The sequence below is a fragment of the Marmota flaviventris genome, chromosome 17 (genome assembly GCF_047511675.1).
Source record: "Marmota flaviventris isolate mMarFla1 chromosome 17, mMarFla1.hap1, whole genome shotgun sequence".
Lineage (NCBI taxonomy): Eukaryota > Metazoa > Chordata > Mammalia > Rodentia > Sciuridae > Marmota > Marmota flaviventris.
In genome coordinates, this window is record NC_092514.1 from 6,639,125 (window position 1) to 6,661,128 (window position 22,004).

The 22,004-nt window shown below is 36.5% G+C and overlaps 1 protein-coding gene across 1 annotated transcript; it reads left to right on the forward strand.

Moving 5' to 3' along the window:
- Nucleotides 1–2,849: 2,849 nt before the first annotated feature.
- Nucleotides 2,850–20,286, forward strand: LOC139702296 (60S ribosomal export protein NMD3-like). The gene is made up of 7 exons (XM_071603080.1): nt 2,850–2,928; nt 3,543–3,598; nt 7,180–7,314; nt 8,561–8,657; nt 14,191–14,272; nt 15,092–15,220; nt 19,007–20,286. The coding sequence occupies exons 2-5, from the start codon at nt 3,555–3,557 to the stop codon at nt 14,245–14,247; spliced, it is 333 nt and encodes a 110-aa protein (XP_071459181.1). The 5' UTR covers nt 2,850–2,928; nt 3,543–3,554; the 3' UTR covers nt 14,248–14,272; nt 15,092–15,220; nt 19,007–20,286.
- Nucleotides 20,287–22,004: the final 1,718 nt, after the last annotated feature.

Genomic DNA, 22,004 nt, shown 5'->3' on the forward strand with positions numbered 1-22,004 from the left:
TCATGCTGTGTCATAACATGGAGTAAAAGCAGAAATGCAAGCGGATACATGCAAAAGAGACAAAACATAGGGTGTGGCACCATTTTAAAACAACCTGTTCTGCAGTCCAGGAGGAGGACAGAAGGCCCATAGAGTTGACTGCACAAAATCTAGCTAAAATGGCATGAGTGAAGAGCCACGGAGAAAGAAGTGGACAGTGAAATGTTCCTAATGGCAGAATTGTGAGGAACAGTGGGAAATTTGATAACTATATTAAATGAAAATCACCAGCCCCTGGCAGCTATGCTGTATTTCCTTTATACTCTCCTCAACTGCAGTGGACAGACTGTAAGGTGTGCCCCAAATGGTCCTTGCCTCTTGATGTTCATTCCCATAGGTCATGCACTTCCCTGGAGTGACCTTTGACTTCCTTCTGATTAATGGAATATTGCAAAAATCACAGGATGTATCTGATTATGTGTCCATGATTATGAACCTAAGGTTGTAGTACCTGCTTTTTCTGGAGTTTTTTTCTCTCTTTCTAATGGCTTTGAAGAAGCAAGCTACCATGTTGAAAACTGTCTATCCTGAGAAACCCATGCACCAAAGAATTTTGAACAACATCTAGAAACTTATAGTGGCCTCTCACCAAAAGCCAGCAAGAAGCTGATATCTTAAGCCCTACAACTGCAAGGAACTGAATTATTCCAACAACATGAGTGAGACTAGAAGCAAAACTTTTTTATTGGGCCCCAAATAAAACCACATTTGCACCACCAAAAACAAACAAACAAACAAAAAAACCCAACCTGTTCTGGCAGTAACTAAGTAAGTTCTAAGAACAGTGAGAACTCACTTTATTAAGAATTAACCTAGTCCTGTGAAAGCAGCATTAATACCTTTGTGAGGGCAGAACCCTCATGACCCAAACTCCTTCCAAAATTCCTACCACCTCTCAACACTCTTACATTGGGAAACAAATTTCAACATGAGTTTTGGAGGGGACAAACTATATCCAAACCATATCATATTGTCTTGTGGAGACATAATGATTTCTCAAGATACATGTTTGTATTTACTTCAATAAGGAGGAAACACAAGCTATCTAGCTGTATTTCTAGTGATGTTTTGTTGAAGGTTCAGACAGTGTGGATAGGAAAACTGGGGAGAAAAACCGTCGCTTCAGAGTTGCTATGAGTTTCAAACAGATAACTTAATTTGCCAACAAATATCAATGGTCTGTTTTGTGCCATGAAATTCTGCTAGGTACAGGGCACATTTAGAAGAACAAGTCACAAATTGTTTTCAAAGTAACTTGAAATCGCAGAACATGCAGAGCAGAAAATTTATTGTACAATTCAAAGCACTAGCATGTAGGCATACACCTTCCATAAAATGTGTTATAACAGAACCATATGTAAAGGAGCACATAACTCCTCTGGTTCTTAGGGAAAGAGGGAATCAAGAACAGGGGATGTGTGGCAAACAGAATAATGGTTCACCAAAGATGTCATGCCCTAATTTTGGAAATTTGTGGTTGTATTACTTCACATGGCAAAAAGATCTTTGCAGATATGATTAAATTACAGATCTTAATATGGGGTGATTATTCTGGATTATCTGGTTAGGAGACAGGGGGGTCAGAGAAAGAGTTGGAAGAGCAAAATAACAAAGCTGGGGCATGTGGGACGCTTCTAGAAGCCAGAAAAGGCAAGGGAATGGGTTCTTTCCTAGGTCCTCTGGAAGGAATGCAGCTTTGTCAATCCATTTCAGACTTGTGACAAACAGCACCATGAGATATTAAATATGTGTTTCTTAAGCCAGCTAAATTTGTGATAATCTCTTGAAACAGTCACAGAAACTAGTACTGTTTTAATGTTTAAGGCAGTGTGTTCCATGCATAAGCAAAGGTAGACTATTTCCCACAAGGACCTGCCAGGTGGCTGTGTACTTGGGTATGTGGCATGATATTTAGAGATCAGATCCTGAAGGGTCTTCTTCTGTGCAAAGAAACTGGAAGTAATCCTGAAGGTGATCAGAGACCTCTGAAGGGTTAAAAAAGCAGGGGAGTGTGGCAAAATTAGAATTGCCTTTTAGAAGGGTGGGTCAGAGTCTTCAAGTAGGGATAGCAGGTGGAAAATAAGCTTAAATACCCTAGACAAGAAATGGTATGTAGCTCTCATTGCTCACTGTCTATAAAGGGACCTTGCTTATTTCTTGAAATCTGGGGTGAGGAAACTTAGAAAAAAAATGGTTGTGCTCTTTAAATGTTTGAAGTACTGTCGTGAGAAAGAGCAACTAGACATGGCCTATATTGATTAAAGATCAAGGGATAAAGTCATAAGGAAATATTTATACACTATTAGGAAGCACATTCTAATGATTAGTCTAAAAATAGAGATCACAGATAATTATGCCTTACATTCCGTTCTTTCAACCATTCAACAAATAAACATTTGAACGGTTAGGATGTGGCAGGTATTAGGCATATGATAGTGAATAAAACAAAGGCACTGCCCTAATGGTGTTTTAACATCCTTGTGTAATGTTGCACTGCTTACAAATAACATTCATATAAATCAAGAAGCAAACTCCCAGTAGAGACACTGGAAAAGAGATTGATACATGGGCGAAGCTGACTTGGAATGAACTCTGACCATGGAAATTCAGGAAGAAAGATAACTCAAAAGCAAGAACTATAGACTAAGGAAAAGAAAGAGAGACCTTTCCAAGCAACCCCGCCTCTCCCCCGCCCACCCGTGCTCTTTCCCCCCCCCCCCCGCGCTCTTTCTCCGCCCACCCGTGCTCTTTCTCCTCCCCCCCGCCCACTTGTGCCCTTTCTCCTCCCCATTGCTCCTTTAGCACGTGTCCCTCAGCTCGCGGGATTCCAGCCTTTCTCGCGAGATTTTCGCCCTTGCCGGTCCGACTGTGGTGGCAACTGACAGTGCAGTAAGCGTTGGTTTTGTTGCTGATTTTTCCATAAATTTAGGCTGGTCCGGGAGCCCTTAACTTGGTCCCAGGGGCTGAGACGCGGGGTGCAGGCGCCAGCAGGGTGCCTGAGGAGGGAGCGGGGCCAGGCGCTGGGGTCAGGCCGGCTCAGGCCGCGTGCGTGCAGCGTGTTCGCTGCCGGCGGGGTTCCAGTCTGGGCTTGGAGTTGGGGTCCAGGTGGGTGATCACAGGCGCCGTGATGCCTCCTGGGGACTTTGGTAGCGCGGGTCGGAGGTGGGGGCGCTCTGTGAGTGCTGCGGCCCTGTGGAGTTGGGCAGAGCCCTGGTGTCCGCTGACCGTGCAGACCTCGGCGTGGGTCCGCCCAGATTGGCGCCTCCCAGGCTAGGCCTGAGGTCCGCGGCAGCTCGGTTGCGGAGCATGTCTTGCAGATGGGAGACTCCAGAGATGCGTAGGTCTTAAGTCTAGAAAGTTGCTTCTGAAGTTGCTAAGAAGAGTTGGTTTTCTTTCCGTCCTGCTTTGTAGGAAGCTCCGTTGCCTATTCAGAGAGGCAGAAGGAAAAGTAAAGAGGGGGTTAGGCGAATGATTTACAGCCTCCATTTATTTTTTAAATTAAGGTGTACAGAACCATGGAGTATATGACAGAATCCACCGACCGCAGCCCTGGACACATGTGAGTTGTGACACTTTATCCCTTTTCAATTTTAAGATCTTACAGTGAGTTCATGAAACGTACTGTCATAACAGGGGAAAACTTTTGGTGGTAGTGGTGAGAGAGATTTTTAAAATCATAAATGGGAAAAATGAAAGTCTTATTTCTGCAGAAAATCGAATTCATGTTTAGTTCTAATATTTGTTCCAGTAAATACATGCTTAAGGTTAAAATAAGGGTTGGGGATATAGCTCAGTTGGAAGAGTGCATGCCTCACATGTACAAAACCTTGGATTCAATCCTCCGCACCACACAAAATTAAAAAAAAAAAAAGGTTAAAATATTCCCTATGCATCTTGTAGATGACACTGTCCAATATGTAGCCACTAACCATGTGTGTCTATTTAAATTTAATTTGAATAAAGTTGAATACTCGATTGCTCTGTCATACTAGCTACATTTCAGATGGTCAGTAGCCAGCATTGGAAGAGTATCAAATTTTCTTTTGGAGAATATTGATCTGTATCAATGATTCTGAAACTTTCTGCTCCCAATATACTTAGAATTATGATAATCCAATCACGTATAATGGATCACTACATTGATAAACTTCGTATCCTATTTTAAAAACAAGTTTTCCTCTGGGTAGGTGTGTGTGTGTGTGTGTGTGTGTGTGTGTTTTGTGAATTGCTTTTGGAGTATATTGCTCTCTAATGGCACTACCTATTGGCATATCCATTGTCCCTCAAAACTTTAAGATACACATTCTTTCTTTTTTTTTTTTTCGTGTGTGTGTGTGTGTGTGTGTGTGTGTGAGATACCTCCCAAAAAGCTGTGAGGTCCTTTGTAGGTCCTACTATTACATTTGCAATTGTGCAATTTATTGTGTTTTTATTGGTAAAAATTAATATGCATGTTTGTGTCTGTATAGAAAATGTTTGGAAGGATATATGTAAATGGTAAATTATGGGTGGTCTTGGTTGGGTATGGTAAAGAGAACTTTTTTTTGCATTTTTAATATTTAAGTATTTGATATTGAGATTAGTGCAAATTTGTATTTTCTATCAGTGTGTCTCTATTCACTTTAATGAGGCATAGTGACATTTATTTTTAGTAGAAAAAGTTTATTCATATCTTTCCTGGCTATTTAAATGTGAATTTAAATTAAAAGAATTTAGCTCCTGGTGACTGCACTAGTCACTGCAGGTGACTCACTTGCCATGTGTGGCTTATGGCTATCTGTTAGAGTCTGTAAACAAGTCAAAATAACACCTGGCATTTAGCCAGGGGAATGTTAGAGTTCGTAAACAAGTCTGGATGGTGCCTGGCAAAATGCCAGAGGGAGTGGTTTGAGAAGTAACAAAAACAAGCCATTAAGTGTGGAGATTCCTTATTGGTTGACTGATGTATCTAGTTTATGCTAATTAGATAAGCTGTGTGGAATGTATAAATACTGCTCCTGTCCTGCAATAAACGGCTCCTACTCCTGCTGTATCAACGTACACAAGTTATTCGTCACCCCCCTGATTATTCTGCTGCAGCCGGACTGCGGCAGATGGTGGCCCGTTACGGGGAGCCCCGGGACACTCGGGGGTAAGTGACAAAAAAAAGCTGCCCGTCCTATCTGCTCGTCCCTAGGCAGATAGGGCGAGAGGAAAAATGGTCATTTCAAGAAAATGGAGAAGATTGATACAGTATGTTTGTGTCTTGTTTTGTCTCAGTGTATTGTATTGTCTTTGTGATGAAAATATGGAAGGGGTGAGAAGTAAATTACTAAGGGAAGAAGGCACCCCAGTGGAACCAAGAATAGTTAGGGCATGTGTTGATAGAAGCCCAGGAACTCTAGTCAGAAAGAAACAGAAAGTTCAGAAGAAGAAAGATTATCAGAGGAGGAAGGATTATCAGGAAAAAAGTTGCAGCAAAAGGCTATTACTGAATACTTTTCGTTACCGGAGGGTGCGTGAAGCGGAGAGGCAGCTGCCGAGTGTGCAAGCCGGTCACAGGGCAGCAAGGATTTTCCAAGAGGCGGTGGCGACTGGCCCTTCCCCGCCTCCTGGCCGGGGAGCTGGCTCTTCCACTGCCGCGAGCCCAAATCTAGACCTGACCTGGAGGCACAGTCTCGCAGGCTCTTGCTCCCTGTGCCCAGTAGCAGTTTGAGTCGGGGACACTCCCCAGGGCCATCTGGGGCTGCCCAGGCACTACAGCCAGCAGAAGACGCTACTGGTGTCCCTGATGTTTGGTCATTTTCAATGCCAATAACTAAGCTACAATGGTTCTCCCACACCTGGAAGCTGATGAGTAATGAGTACTATTAATGCTTATTTCAAATGTAAAAAAACCTTTAGATAATGTACTAAATTGTTCAGAAGGTTGTTTTCTTAGTAGAATGCTACAGGATTTTCTTTAGCCATCCGGAGTTCCTGCCTTCGTCCCAGTGCCGGTAAAGACCAAGGTGGAAAAATTTTCAGTGTTGCTGAAAACCGGACGAGACTTTGGCTGAGAACCGGACAAAACTTCAGATCTAGCTAGCTGCCTGCAGAACTTACCTGGACTGTGATTTAAGCTAGCTGCCTGCAGAACTTACCTGGACTGTGATTTACCTGGACTGTGAGTTAATCTATTGAGACACTGCTTTACCTGGACTGAGACAACAAACTGTAATCTATAACAAATTGTAACACGGTATCTTTGCTAACAGTGTCATTGCTGGTATAATTTTTCCAAGGGCTTCTTGCATGGAGCCATCAATTGGCTTGGTATTGTGGCATTTTGTATCCTCCCTTTCTGTTTGTAGCAGGTTATTTATGGTGTTTCTGTAAAAACCACTATGGTCGTTATTTAAATTAAACAAAAGGGGGAAATGTTAGAGTCTGTAAACAAGTCAAAATAACACCTGGCATTTAGCCAGGGGAATGTTAGAGTTCGTAAACAAGTCTGGATGGTGCCTGGCAAAATGCCAGAGGGAGTGGTTTGAGAAGTAACAAAAACAAGCCATTAAGTGTGGAGATTCCTTATTGGTTGACTGATGTATCTAGTTTATGCTAATTAGATAAGCTGTGTGGAATGTATAAATACTGCTCCTGTCCTGCAATAAAGGGCTCCTACTCCTGCTGTATCAACGTACACAAGTTATTCGTCACCCCCCGGCTATTTTGCTGCAGCCGGACTGCAGCAGCTATCTTATTGAACTGAACAGAAATAGAATATTTCTATCTTTATATGAAGTTTTGTTGGACAGTGTTCACTCTCTAGACCCTTAGGACATCTGCTGTATTTTAAGAATTATAGCCATCCTTGATTTTTTTTTTTACCCCTTTCTTTGTTTCAATGGCAGTAGGCCATTTATCTAATGTATCTTTTCTTTTTTATTTATTTAATTATGTATAGCAGAATGCATTTTGATTCATAGTATACAATTGCAGCATAACTTTACATTTCTATGGTTGTACTATCTACCATATCTTTGAAGATTGTTGTTTCTATGTAATGTTTTCATAGAAGGGCATTAATATGGCCTGATTTCAAATCTTTTGTTTGGTAGCTTTTTTATAACTAGTATGTTTAAAAATAAATTTGAAAAATTTATCATTTATTTTTTCAAGCTTGTGCTCTGAGTGTGGTGTCCCGATTAGTCCAAATCCTGCCAATATTTGTGTGGCTTGTTTGCGAAGTAAAGTAGACATCAGTCAAGGTATTCCGAAACAGGTCTCAATTTCTTTCTGCAAACAATGTCAAAGGTACAGTGCATTACTATTTTACCTTACTTAAAAGTTGGAATTTATATAGAGACCCATTGAGATATGCTGAGATTATACCAAAATACACAGAATAAAGCATACGCAATTTAATTTTTACTTTAGAATTTGTGTTTTATGGTGTAATTTTTAGTTTGCTCTACTAATCTGGTAAGATGTAAAGGTATTTGAATCTGTTCTTTTTCTGTTCAAGAATTTAATAGATTTGATGCATGTAGTTGATAGATAAGAGTTGGTGTCTATAAGGGTGAGAACAGATTATTAAAGATATGTTACCTTTATGTCCTTGAGGTTGTTTCTTTAGGAGCTATGTATGATTAAAAAAAAGCACTTCATGTTTTTAACTAATGTAGCAATGTGTTTTAATTAAAATGACTATAGTTGTTAGAAAAGATAAGTAAATCATCTGAAATGGTCTAAAATAAAAACTGAATTTGAAGGCAGAAGGCTTCTGAAAGTTTATGTTTCATTCCCTCTTTATTTCCTTTATTGGCTTAAATGGCTTATATGCAGTAGGCCATTGAGAAACACAAAACTGGCCAGTGATTTCTCAAAGGGACTGGGAAAGAGTCTAGTACTCTACTTCTTTTGTGTGTATGAAGAGGAGGTTCAAGGACTTCTGAGAAAATTCAAAAATTCTTCTCAGAAAAGTAGTTCTGTATACATAGCTTTATAGACACATGAAATTGTGTGTGCTATTTTAGGGATTTAACAGTGTGCAAACCTGGCAAGTGTGATAATTTATTACAAATATTTGCTATTCTTAAAAGCATGGTGGAGTTTTAAAAGTAGTAGACAAAGATATAAGGAGGCCTACTTTGTCTTGGATTTCTTACAAAATAGTTTCTTGAAATTCTTGGTAACTCATCATCTCTGTTTTCTCACCAGAATGAAGGAATTTTATTAGGTGATTTGGGAAACCCTTTTTATCTCCAAACGTGTGCTTATAAGCAAAGGGGAATCTGTATAATGTTTTTAATAAAACCTTGGAAAGTGAAAATCTAAATTTTCAACTCTTGAAGTAATAAGACCATATTAATAGGCTATTTCAGATTGGCTTTCTCAGTCAGAATTTTGCTTTTATAATACTAGAGCTGTTTGGGTTAATGCTTCAGAGAAACCTTGGGTGTTATTAATCCTGGTTAATAATTATTATTACATCTGAATACTCAGATGAAAATTTTCGTTTTTCCTTGAGATATTGAATTTCAGTGTTTTATCTTCTTAGATATTTTCAGCCACCGGGAACTTGGGTACAGTGTGCTTTAGAATCCAGGGAACTTCTTGCTTTGTGTTTGAAAAAAATCAAAACTCCTTTGAGTAAGGTAGGTCAAACAACTAAAATCAGTATTTATAGATACCACTTGATTAAAACTCAGAAAATCTAGGTACAGTGGGTTTTTCAAAAGTGACTGCTAAATGCCACTATTGTTACCAGTATTACCCCACTATAAATGCTTTCATTTAAAAGTTTTTTATTCTTATATACTCACACAAACACACACACACACACACACACACACACACACTTTTTTAAAATGGAAAATGAAATTATCTTTTTGTTTTGAAAGAATCAATTATTATTTATTTAGAATCTTCTTCTGTGTACTATTAATTTTTCTGAAAATCTTTATAAAACTGTCACTATACATCCATAATTAAGTAGATTGCAGTATTAGGACTGTGCTATTTGGTTACTCTTTATTTCATTTGTTGGTCTGGAAAGAAAATTGCCTATTTTCAAGTCAATGCATAAATGTCTCCAAAAAAATACAATTTGTTTCTAGAGTCCTAACTATTTCTTGACATACACTTTCAATTTTCTTTGTTAAAATTTTAGACTCACTTCTACCATGTATGTTTTTAATTGAAATGAAATCTTTCAGTTTGAAGGCTTTTCTGATTCCTTTAAGCTCTGATATAATTTCATGTGCTAGTTCTTTGAAATTCATCCCTTTATTTCCTCGCCACCCTGTAATTTTTGTTGTCAAATGTTGGCCTTCTTGGCTTAAAACTTTGTTTTTTCCTTCATATTTACTTTTCCCCCTATGTTCTTGACAGTTTCCTTTACTTTATCTTCCATTATTTCTTTCTGTTATTTCCCCCAGCAGTATTATTTTTAAGTTCTGGAATCTTTCATGTTCTTGATGCATTTTGTCTTTGAATTTTTCTAGGGAGTTTGAACAGGTTGAGTATTCCATATCTGAAATGCTTGGAACAAGAATTGTTTCAGATTTCTGAGTTTAAGATTTTTTTAATATTTGCGTGAGTTTACTGTGTTATCTTAGGAAAGAGACCTAAGTTTAAACACAAAATTCATTTATGTTTCATATACACCTTGTACACATAGCCTGGAGATAATTTGATATAATATTTTAAGTAATCTTGTGTTTTATGGTGTGGAATTTTCCATTTGTGGCATAATGCCAGTGCTATGAATGTTTTGGATTTTGAAGCACTTTGGATTTTAGATTTTCAAACTGTGGAATGCTCAACCTGTGGTAGGATATTTTTAGATGGACCCAATATCTTTATGTTTATTTATTTATTTTTATGTGGTTCTGAGGATCGAACCCAGGGCCTCACACATATGAGGCAAGCACTTTACCACTGAGCTACAACCTCAGCCCTGTGGTATGATATTTTTAAAACTTAACATCTGTTCCCTGATTTTTCTATTTTTTGTGTTTCTTAGTTTTTCAGTTTTATACTTCATCTTTTGCCAAGTGTCTCATGAGTCTTAATAATTTGTTAATTCCTTCAGTGGATATTTAATAAGTAACAGGTATGTACCAAACTGCTTTTGGTATTGGGGACATGGTAGTGATTAAGAGAGAGAATCCCTGTTTTATTTTGGGGGAGGGAGTGGTATGTAGAATAAGCAATGATTAAAATAAGTATGTTATATAGCATATTAAAAAGTATGAGTTTTGTGCAAAAAAAAAAAAAAAAAAAAAACTAGGAAGGAAATAATTATTAATGGAAGAGTTGCAATTTAAAATAGGGCATCTGGGGAGACCTCACTGAGAAGGTGACCTTTGAATAAACATTAAAGATGGTAAGAGAGGGAGCTGTGTAGAAATCTGATGGAAAAGCATTATGGATAAAACAAAACAAGAAATATAGAGACCAGAGGTGAGATCACATCTGTGTGGTTAGAGTGGAGTGGTGAGAGGAAAAGTAGTTGAGATGAAGTCAAATAAATTAGGGAATGTCAGAGTATATCTGGCCTTATAGGCCTTTGTGAGGATTGGTTTTTACATCAAATGTAATAGATGTAAAGGGTAGAATAGTGATATGGTTCAGTTTGTTAGTTCTCTAGCTGTTGGTTTAGAATAAAAGTGGGCTGTGCAGTAAAGGTAGAAGCATTGGCCTTAGGAAGTGATTGTAATAATACTGAGAAATGATGGTTTGGGATCAGAAATGGAGATGGTGGGAAGTGGACAGATTCTGGGTCTGATTTGAAGCTGAGCAGTGCATCTACTGATGTAGCTGGATGGGTGTGTAAGAGGTAGAAGAGTTAAAGATAACTTCCACTGTTTTCAATTTGAGCAGCCTGCAGGAGGGAGTTACCATTAGTGAGGTAAGAAAGGCTTTAAGGGGAATAGGTCAGAGTGGGGGAGATAGGAGCTCATCTGTAACTGATACTTTGATGTCCATTAGACATTTAAGTAGCAATACTGAGTGGGCAGCTAGATAAATAAGCAGGATAGTAGTCTACACTAGAGATAAAGAATTTGAGGTATAGGTACTATTTAAAGCCATAAATTGGATACGATTATCTAGGAAGTTTAGATTGAGAAGGGAAGAAACTGGAGTACTGAATTCTGGAGTCCTTTAATGATAAAATATTAGGAAGATAAGGAGTAACCAGCAGAGGGGACTCAAAGGAACTGCTAGAGAGGCAGGAAAATTAGATGAGTGTGATATTCTAGAAGGCAAGGGGGAGTGTTTTAAGAAAAGGGAGTTGTTGGCTATGTGTTTTGCAGTGGTGAGTTTTATAGAATGTGGAGGTTATTAGTTAACTCTGGAAACAATTTCTGTTTAGTGGTGATGTTAAAGATGTGCTTTAAGTGGAAGTGAAAGAAAGGGAGAAGGAATTGGAGGCAGTAGATATAGATAGTTCTTTTGAGATTTGCTGCAGAAGGACTCAAAGAAATGGAGCAGTGATTGGAGAGGGGAATTGAGGAAGAGGAAGGAATTAGGGAAAATAAAAGATGTAAGATGTGAAACAGTATAATTGTAAGCTCTGGAAATGATAATATACAAAGGGAGATTTTTGTTGAGCTGCAAGGAAACAATAATTGGCTGGAGGTGCCCTTTAAGAGTAGAAAGAGAGAAAATATAACAGATAGTGGAAGAATACATTTGTTTGTTCTTTCATTATCTAGTACTTACTCTTATGGGTACAGTTTTGGAAGCCTGGAACATCTAATGGGACATTCTAGGTGTTGATGTTGTTAGTAACATAGGCAGTTCATCTGTGGTAACAGGAAAGATGTTGGTAAGTGGGAGCTTCTGGAAATTTTCTTCTAAAAAAACAGAAGCATTGGCCGTAGCTATGAGGGAAGAGCTATTAGATGTTTGAAGAGAGGAGAAGATTTAAAATAGTCCTAGGAAAGTAGAAGAGGGAATGCATTAGAACAATGTTGTATGGGTGCTGGGCATTATTGACAGTTACTGTTGATGATGCATAGAGCAGGCAAAGCATTTTTCATAAACTAAATTATGATTTAGCCTAGTCATTATAGTGAAGTTAAATAGGTACCAAGGGAATTGAGAATGTATGCATGGGAATAATTTTGATGATTGGTTTGGAAATAGGATGGAAATGAGTAGATGAAGACTATGAGAGGTAGTGAAAGAGTGATAGGATGAATGGATTTTCTGGTGTTGGATTGAAAGATTTTTGGTGCCTAGGAATAGAGGTAATGAGCTAGAGAGAAGTGGTAGTCAGTGACTAGGATGTTTGGAATTAAGATCTTAGAGAAGTTGTAGTTATTGGTGATAAAGGGAAATAATACTAGAGATAGGAAGGAAAAAAAGATCCTGGGGGAATAGAACTTAAAGAATGGAGGAGTTAGGGTGTATGGACATAGAAATTGCTAAATATTAATATTGTTGGAAAGACTAACAGTGATCCAGGAGAAATTTCTCAAATCCTTGAGAAATGAGAGCAAGCAGTATAACGATTAACAGATAACTATACCAAAAAGAGTGTTAAGTGGTAGAGTTTGATGACTTTCGATTTAGTCTGTATTGAAGGAGAATGCAGGGAGAATGGTCTGGCATTAGCAACAAAGAGCAAAGAATACATCTGTCTTGCTTCTGGTCTAATGATAGGAAGAGAATGGAAAAAAAAAAATCAGTCAATATTTTCTTCAGCTATAGGGAGCAATGTAATTAGGGGATTTAGAAGTTGAAAGGAATGTTCAGGAAAATGGTTGAGGACTTAGGAGGTTTTGTTATTAGCAAGTATTGGGTTCTACAGAGTACAGTGAAAGGGTTACAGGATCTGAGAGGAAATGTTAGATGAGGACAGAATAGGATGTATGTGGAACCATATGAAAATCAGAGTATGGGAAATGAGGGGTGACTGAGGTGTCTGGGACTGTGGTACAGTAGGATGAAAAGGCCCAGTAAGATTGATGAGTTGTGGTTGTTTAAGGACAGTTAGTGTGGTGATGCTGGGTTGCGGAATGCTGAGGTGGCTAACAAGGACCCTATCTCCATTCCATAGAGGGAGACTGTAGGAATAGGAATCTGCTTATTACTTAGTACCTGGCAGCTTGTTAACTGCTAGGTTTGCTTTAGAGGAGCCAGTTATATGAGGAAGGTTTTACTCTGTAGTCCTGCATCTACACTTGCTAGATTTGTTCTCATCAGACAGTACTTGATAAAATTATAAGTCTGCTTTCTCATACCTTCCAGATCTGTTATATACAGCACAGATTTTTCCATAGATCAATATGTATCATAACATTCATTAAACAAATCCACTTGGATATCTTAGATATGCCATGAATTTAAATGTCTGAAGCTAAGTGCAACGTTTTTTCCAATTAAATCTGTTATTTGTGTCAGAAAAGTTGTGCTACCTCGTTGCCCAAGTTGGATACTTGGTAATCATTCTAAAGCTTGTTCTCTTCCTCTTTGCCAAATTCACTTACTAAATTCTGTGGATTTTATCCCTTGAGTAGCTCTTGCATTTTCTTCTTATTTCTAATTCTTCTCAGTTAAAGTTATCTACAACTCTTGCTCAGATTATTGCAACATCCTACATTCTTGTTCTCCCACTCACCTTATTCCCAAACCCCACCTCTAGTTATATTCAGTTACTCAAATATAGTGAATTGTTTTTGGCCCCTGAAAGTACTACAGATTTGGCAGTGAGTTAGATTGGGAAGTGAGTTACAGTGGTGGATTCAGTATTTAATGCATGAAACTTCTTTTAATGAATGTCATTTAAAAAAAAAAAAAGCTACAGACTTTATGAGAGAATAATTGAAGTGGAAACTTTTATTCATGGATTTTCTCCTAAGTAATGTGGCCACCAATTCTTTGCTTTCTTTTAAAAAATGTAATTTCCATTAGATCAGTACACTTACGAGGAAATGATTTTTCCTATGCAGATAACTTTGTCTCTTGGATTGTATCAATTGCACTAATACAGCCATTAGTTTGTCCTTTTATTTACTGCTATTGTTACCATACCCCGATGATGAAACTTTTTTTATAGTGATGCTAATCACAGATTCTTTAAAACTTTTTATGAAGTCTGTTTATTAATGAGTTATTATTTCTTTTTTTTCCTTCAGGTAGGAACTTATGTTTCTTTTTGTATATGTTTTGTTGAAGGTACGCCTTGTAGATGCAGGCTTTGTTTGGACCGAGCCCCATTCTAAAAGACTTTAAAGTTAAATTGACTATTCAAAAAGAGGTAAGTTATACATTATTTTTTAAACATGGTTAAAGTGCAGGAAATGACAATGAGGGTGTAGCAAGTTATTTTATATCTTAAACAGCATAAAAGGAAAAGTGTATTTTTAGTTTTAGTCCTTTGTTTTACTTTGATCATCTGTACAAATGATTGGTCACTAATAAGAGCAGCTGTTGCTCATTATTAGTGGTTTAAATAATTTGTCAGAAGAACTAAAGTAAAAACATGGGCTAAGGTAATGATTCTCAAACTTGGCTGATCATCATAATGACTCACAGTAACTAAATCACAATCTCTGGATGTGAGGACCTGGAATCTATATATATCTTTCTTTCCTCTTTAACCCTAACCCTAACCTAACCCTAACCCTAACCCTCAACCCTGTCTGTATAGCTAAAAAGCTCAGGTGAGTTTTGATCTGTTATGCTGGGAAACTATTAATTAAAGAATAATTTCCTTTTATGAATTTTCCTTGTCTTATTTTTCCTTCTAAGTGTGAATTCTCTGTTTCCATTCAAAGAAAGTACACACTTACGTACACACGTGCACGTACACACATGTATACACATTCTTTAGAGAATGTCCTTACAGTCATTTCAACTAAAGGTAGATTTAAAATGTTGATCTAATAAATCTTAAGAATTAAAACCTGCATATCTATCTTGAAGTAACTTTTTGTCTTTAAACTTGACATATGGATATCCCCAAAACATCCATAAAAAATATTTTAAATTAATTATTAAAACATTTTGTAAAAAAGGTATTTATCATGAAACAGTACTGTAAGAATGAGGGAATGTAACTGTTTTTTTTCCCCAGGTGATGAATGGTGCTATACTTCAGCAAGTGTTTGTGGTGGATTATGTTGTTCAGTCCCAAATGTGCGGAGATTGCCACAGAGTAGAAGCCAAGGATTTCTGGAAGGCGGTGATTCAAGTCAGGCAAAAGGTAATGAGAAACAGATGAGTAAATTCTACATTGTATTTAATCTTTGTCAATTATGAACAGCTAGTAAAAAACCTCTTTTCCCTTCTTTCCAAGTTCTTTAAGCACCAGGAATTCTAGATCCCTGGAGCATTCACCTTTAGAAATAGATTATTCTTTTTACCTTTTAGGTAATCTTTAAAGGTTGTTTTTATTTGAAAAATCAATGTGCTATACCTATAGATGGTATATGTGTACCATATTTATAAGTGGCTTATTTTGGTGTTCAGTTTATTGATTAAATAATGCTTTTATATGTAGACTTCACACAAAAAAACATTCTACTATCTGGAACAGTTGATTCTGAAATATGGAATGCATCAGAATACACTTCAATAATGCTTTTATATGTAGAGTTCACACAAAAAAACATTCTACTATCTGGAACAGTTGATTCTGAAATATGGAATGCATCAGAATACACTTCAATAATGCTTTTATATGTAGACTTCACACAAAAAAACATTCTACTATCTGGAACAGTTGATTCTGAAATATGGAATGCATCAGAATACACTTCGTATCAAAGAGATTCATGGTGAGTTAAAATTTAAAAGAACTCTAATTTATATTAACCTACTTATCTTTACTGATAACATCTGGGAAATAAAGTTCCAAATAGCCAAGTTGAAATATCACATAACCACCACAGGAATTCTTGTTCTACAGTTATTTTTATGGGCAAGAGTTTTTATATTCATGAGTAACAGTATGAATAAAACAATAGTGCATACTTTTTGAATAAACAGGAACTTCCAATGAGCTAGGATTTCTGGTTTCTCAAGAGAAGTCAGAATTCTGAAATTTTATGTAGAAACTATCAATTGCCAAATTTGAAAAAGAAAAACATAATACAAGTTTTAAAAGCAAACACAAAACATTGCACAAGCAATACAAACAGGTATGTGGGTGGTATTTAACCCCCAAACAACATTTTGAAGTTTCTTAAATAGTATATAGGCATCTTGACTGCCATATGTTAAACATATTTGAAGCTCCTACAGTAACTAAGATACAAACACACACACACACACACACACACACACACACAGAGAGAGAGAGAGAGAGAGAGAGAGAGAACAAAATTAATGTAAGTACTTCTGAATGAATTAATTGGGATCTCTGGGGGTTTGAGACATTGGAGCAATGGTTAAAATATGCCCAACATATTTAGATATGATGCTGCCTCTGAAAAACATCAGTTTTTCTGTAAACAATTCAGAAAAAATATTATTACCTTAATTTCTTTTACTCATTATCACAAACTTGAATGAAAATTAAAAATTGAGAATATACTAGATTCTTTAGTTGGCTGAAAACTTACTTCTTATACCTTTAGATTACCATTTGCCTTTTCCCTCCTAATTTTTTCATCTCTTTAAGGAATGAAGGAACATCTTGGTATGCATGCATGTTCTTTCATGAATTATTTATAAGCTAATTAAAATAGCATAAATCAGGTGTTCCTGATGGATACAGATGGGACTCAGTATTGACAGTCCACCAGGAAGAACAGTTTTCATATGACCTTAGAGTGTTCATTAATTGCTATTTAGTAGAGTAGTTGAGAATTGTAATATTATCTATTTTTTAGCTCAAACTGAACCAGCACCATGTTGATTAGCATATGTTAAAGCCACCTCTGTCTTGTTCTCTTGCTGGTGGATCCCCTGTGCTGAGGAGCTGACTTCTTATTGGGTCTTTGAAAATCAGGAAATCACAATAAAAGCACAGCAACTGAACTGTAAAAACTGCTGACTATAGGACACACACACACACACACACACACACACACATGTCTATGTCTACACTTCTCTACCTTATAGGTTTATTTGGTTGATAGTTTAAAGAACTGCTCCCCTACTAAAGTCTGCCTGTAGATTTGTTTTCACACTTGGGCTGATCCAGAGACCACAGCTTTCTGGGAATCAGTGCTGGGTATTTGAGAAAAAAACAACAAACCCCATCTGTGCTGAGCATAGGAAAGTAAAATAAGAGAAAATGATTGCATGACGTTGCTGGTAATGGCAGTGTGGATAGTGTAAGGAGGAGCAGAAAAGGAAAGCAGTAAGATTCAACCAGGAAGTACAAGACCACAAGCAACCAAAGAAGCCTTATGGTGAGAAGGCTTTTCAGGTGTCAGACAATGGTCAGTTGTTGCATGGCCTATTGTTAATGAATTTCAAACATTGAGAATCTCTGCATGTGAGAAAGTACTTGAAGACCAAAATAAAATAGAGTTGAACACTTTAAACTTTCAACATATCTATTTTTAGATCTACATAATGTATTACTTTGCTGTTTGCCTTAGTTAATTACTACAAATTTTTCAACTTGAAACAGCAGAAATTTATTCTCTTGAAGTTCGAAATCAACTTGTTACCAGGGTTTGTATCTACTAGTGGCTCAGAGACTAAAACCCTACCTAGTCTCTCTTTTATCTTGGTGGTTACTGGCAATCCATGTCCTTCTTTGGCCTGTAGACACATCACTCCAGTTTCTAAATCTGCTATTTCTGCATGACTAGTGTCTTTTTTTTTTTAGTTGTTGAAGGACCTTTATTTTACATACTTATATGTGGTGCTGAGAATCAAACCCAGTGCCTCACACATGCTAGGCAAGCGCTCTACCAATGAGCCACAATCCCAGCAATTTTCCTCTTTTATAGGGACACTCTCACTAGATTTAAAGACCATCATTATCCAGTGTGACCTCATCTAGATTCTTAATTACTTCTGGAAAGATGTTATTTCCACATAAGGTTTCAGTCTTAGGTTTCAGGCAGTCATGCATTTTGGAAGGACATTATTCAATGCAATATGTATGATTTATTTTCAAGTGTACAGAGCAATTATTCACTTATTCCCTAAGATTTCTTAAGGAAAACAGAAGTATTATTTCCATATTTACTAATCAAGAAGTATGTGATAAAGACCTGAACTATTACTTTTAATCAAGTGACATCAGATTATGTAACTATCTACACCCATATTACAAAGTGTTGTTTGTATGTGAATCAATTTAGAAACACCTTTTTTAATTTTTAACTGGGTCTCACAATGTTTCCCAGGCTTGATTCAAACTAGAGATTCTCCTGCCTCAGCATCCTTTAGCCCACTTTAGTAAAATATATAGATTATATATATATATATAGATAGATTATATATATATAATCTATTATATATCTATATCTATATCTATATCTATATATATATAATATATATATTATATATATATATATATATATATATATATATATAAAATCTATTTTGTTTCCATTTTTAACAAAAGTTGCTTACTTTATTCTGTATTTGAGTGGAAGATGGGGGTTACCTTTCCTATTAGAAGGGTTCTAATGGAATGGTTGGCAGACCTTGACTTGATATTTTGCCTGAAATCCTGCTTTAATCAGTTCTTCATGGAATTCTGGCACTTAATAATACTTAAGAGGCCCTATTCCAAAGTAGCATGTAATTTCTCTTGCTGTACTCATGTATTTTTGAGATAAGCCAGACATTTAAACTAATATTTTCCCATCTTTATAGTCTAGAACAAAAGGTGAATTGACTCATGTTAGGCAATTAACTGAGTGAATAGCAGAGTTACACCAAAGATTTGTTGAGTCATTTAATATAAATTTACCCAATTTAAATTGGAAATTGTGTTCTCTCAGAAACAACCAATATGTAATTTATCAACTTTACTAGCTTGTGGTATCTTTCATTTGTTTTTCTAATTCCTTTCTTCTAGACTAGATGCAGTAGGAAACCCCAATATCCAGTCTCAATAGCAACACTGAGGTTCATGTACAAGGTATATTTGCTTCCTTCCCCCCATGCTGCGCCTTAGTGCTTTGCTCTCCAGGAAGTCCAGAACATGGCCTGGCTTCCACAGGTATGTTGCTTCTCATCCTCCAAGGAAATTCTTAAATGAAAGAGCAGAGAAATTTAGATTTGAATATTTAGAATTACGGAACCTCCCTGAACAGCTTTCTCTTCTATAAAAAATGGCTGCTTTGCATTCACTGGTTAACCACACATGGGGGAAAGTTATTCTTATCCTAAGTGTAGCAAACAAACATCAGAATAACAGTCAACCTTTCAAATATTGCTCACTGCTAATCAGCAGGAACTGTGAATTAGAACTCACAGAAAAACAGAATCTTAATTACTCCCTTTCATCTTGCCTGCCAAGTTTTGTTTCTCATCTAGAAAATGTAAAAGGAAATCGTGGGTTGAAAATAAAAATCACTAATTTATGGATCAAATTATATGGACCAGAAAAGAGAATATGCAACCGTGTAAAAAAGAACACACATATCTCTTCCAGGCCTATTCTTAACTCAGTGTGTGTGTGACTTTTAAACTAATTGGATAGTGTCATTATTTTGTTTAAGGTAATGTGAAAAACATCATTCTCTCATTTCTATATTATGATTCATATTATGCTTATAAAATTTTATTTTTCTTCTAAAAGTATTCATTTTGAGAAAAAAGTCTAATTTAAATTTGCTTCATAGGAAGAATCTGTAAGTTGCCATGTTATTAAAGGTCTGTGCAGGGCCTCTGTCACTGCCTTGTTCAGGGAAGGTGATCTGAAGGGAACTGAGGTCTTATTATCTTACCCCTGTAGCAACTTCTTATGTCGAAAAAGTTGTGAAAAACCTGTAGACTCTGAACAATGTAATCACTCAGAAAGGATGACTTTAAGTTAACATTAAAAGATCAGCAATAGTACACAGAGAATTTGAGCACTTTTTTTTTTTTTTTTTGGTTACCAAACTTCTTATAGTATGTGAAGTTTTAAAATGTTACATTCCAAAAAATCAAATAAAATTTAAAAAATGACAGCAGATGACCTGATGACCTGTTGTCCTATACTCCTTGAGTTAACTAATTTCCTTGAGTTAACAAACCAAATGATATACATATAAATTATCAATACTCGCATGTTCTTGGTAAAAAAAAAGTAATCTTTCGAGTAAATGGTATAACATAGCATCTGAAATAAAAACTAAACTTTTAGTCTAAGTTTTCATTTCTTTTTCTTTTGACTTTAAAAGCTCAGCATAATACCTGCAACATTACAAGGATTTAAAAACTTACAATGATTTTATAATTTATCTCAGAATGTTTATGCTATATAAAATGGTATCAACTGGCCACATGTGGATATTTAAATTATATATAAATTAATTGACATTAAATAAAATTAAATATTCATCTCCAAAGTTGCAACATTTTAAGTCTTCAGTGGTCACTTGTGAACACTGGCTACTATAATAAATAACCCAGAGAATATTCCTTTCATCAAAGAAAATTTTATAGGATAGTGCTGGTATAGGTTCTTGAAGTTTGGAAAACAAGTCTTGGTGTTAGGCCTGGGAATGGCATGACATTTGCATTTTAAATAATTTGTCTGGAAGCCAGGGTATGGAACAGATTGGTGGATAGAAGGGACCAGAGGAGGAGACTCTATCTGGATCCTCCACTGAGATTTTCCACTTCACTCTAGTAGGCTTCCTTCTCCATGCACCTATGGCTGATTGCTTTTCCCAAATGCAATACTTAAGTCTATATCCTGTTCTTCCCATGTGGCATTAACACTCTTCCACCAGGAAGTGGGTATGTCACCAAAAAGCTAGATTATGATAAAAGTGATACTTCATGGTTTATGAGGGTGGGCCTTAAAATAAAAGGCAATGCAGTGTTTCCCTTGCTCTGGCTAGTGACATAAGTCTTAGGAAGCTTTAGGCTACATATAAGAAGCCATTCTGTGTTAAAATGTTCACACTGGCTCATACTGGAGAGATCATTCAGAACAAGTGAATGTAGAAAAAGAAATATGAATGAGCAACCCCAACTATCTGAGTCCCGACTTGGTCCAGTGTTCCTAGCTCAGACACCAACCATGTGACTGATGGATCCTCCTGATGATGCCAAACCTGGCTGATGCTGAGTGGTGTTGAGAGGTGTCACCAACACATTCTGCCTATATTGCATATTCATGAACTTAATGAATACTCTCTTGGAGTGAATTCACATGCAGCTCTTTGCATATGACAACATTCATACTATATTGTGATATTTAATCACTAATTAAGTTTTATTTGATCAGTGTAATTAGGATTTATTATGATTAGTTCTTGGTGTAGTCAATTCCCTTATGTTAGTTTCTTGAAATCAGAAGTCAATTTTGTATTTTCAATGCCATGGTAATCATCTGGTATTCAAACCTGACTTAAGAGTAGAGTCAATATGAGGCAATTCAAAGTTGGATGCCATCATATAGTATTAATAACAGAGGCGGAGAAGCAAAATCCAATTCATCTTCTGAGGTGTACGTATTCAAAAGTGCAGTAGGAATAACTTTAGAGCAAAATAAAACTCTGTTATTTTTATTCTGCTTTGTCTTCCACAACAGTTTTTTTTTTGTAGTGTCTTATTTTTCTAATACATAGGATAATTTACCTAATCCAGAAAAACATAGAGATACAATGAGTTTTGTTAATAAGAATCATATAGTAAGAAAAAAGATGAACATATACCATGATTATTGAACTAGTTGGGGTAAATTAGATACAAAGCAGAAAATAATGGACTTTTTATGGCACTGAGATTTTGTTTTATGCTTCAGCTATATCATCATTCAGTGATTGAATCAAAAAATTCAGTTCACTGTTAATGTTTCTGTTTTCTTGACTGATGTAGGGTCTCTACCTTCTGCCAAGTAGGTGGGTCTTGCCCAG

Bases quoted from the DNA above. Each gene is read 5' to 3' on its own strand.
- LOC139702296 (XM_071603080.1), top strand. From the start codon at position 3,555: ATGGAGTATATGACAGAATCCACCGACCGCAGCCCTGGACACAT. The intron at 3,599-7,179 runs GTGAGTTGTGAC...TATTTTTTCAAG, and splicing joins GACCGCAGCCCTGGACACAT to CTTGTGCTCTGAGTGTGGTG. The intron at 7,315-8,560 runs GTACAGTGCATT...TTATCTTCTTAG, and splicing joins TTCTGCAAACAATGTCAAAG to ATATTTTCAGCCACCGGGAA.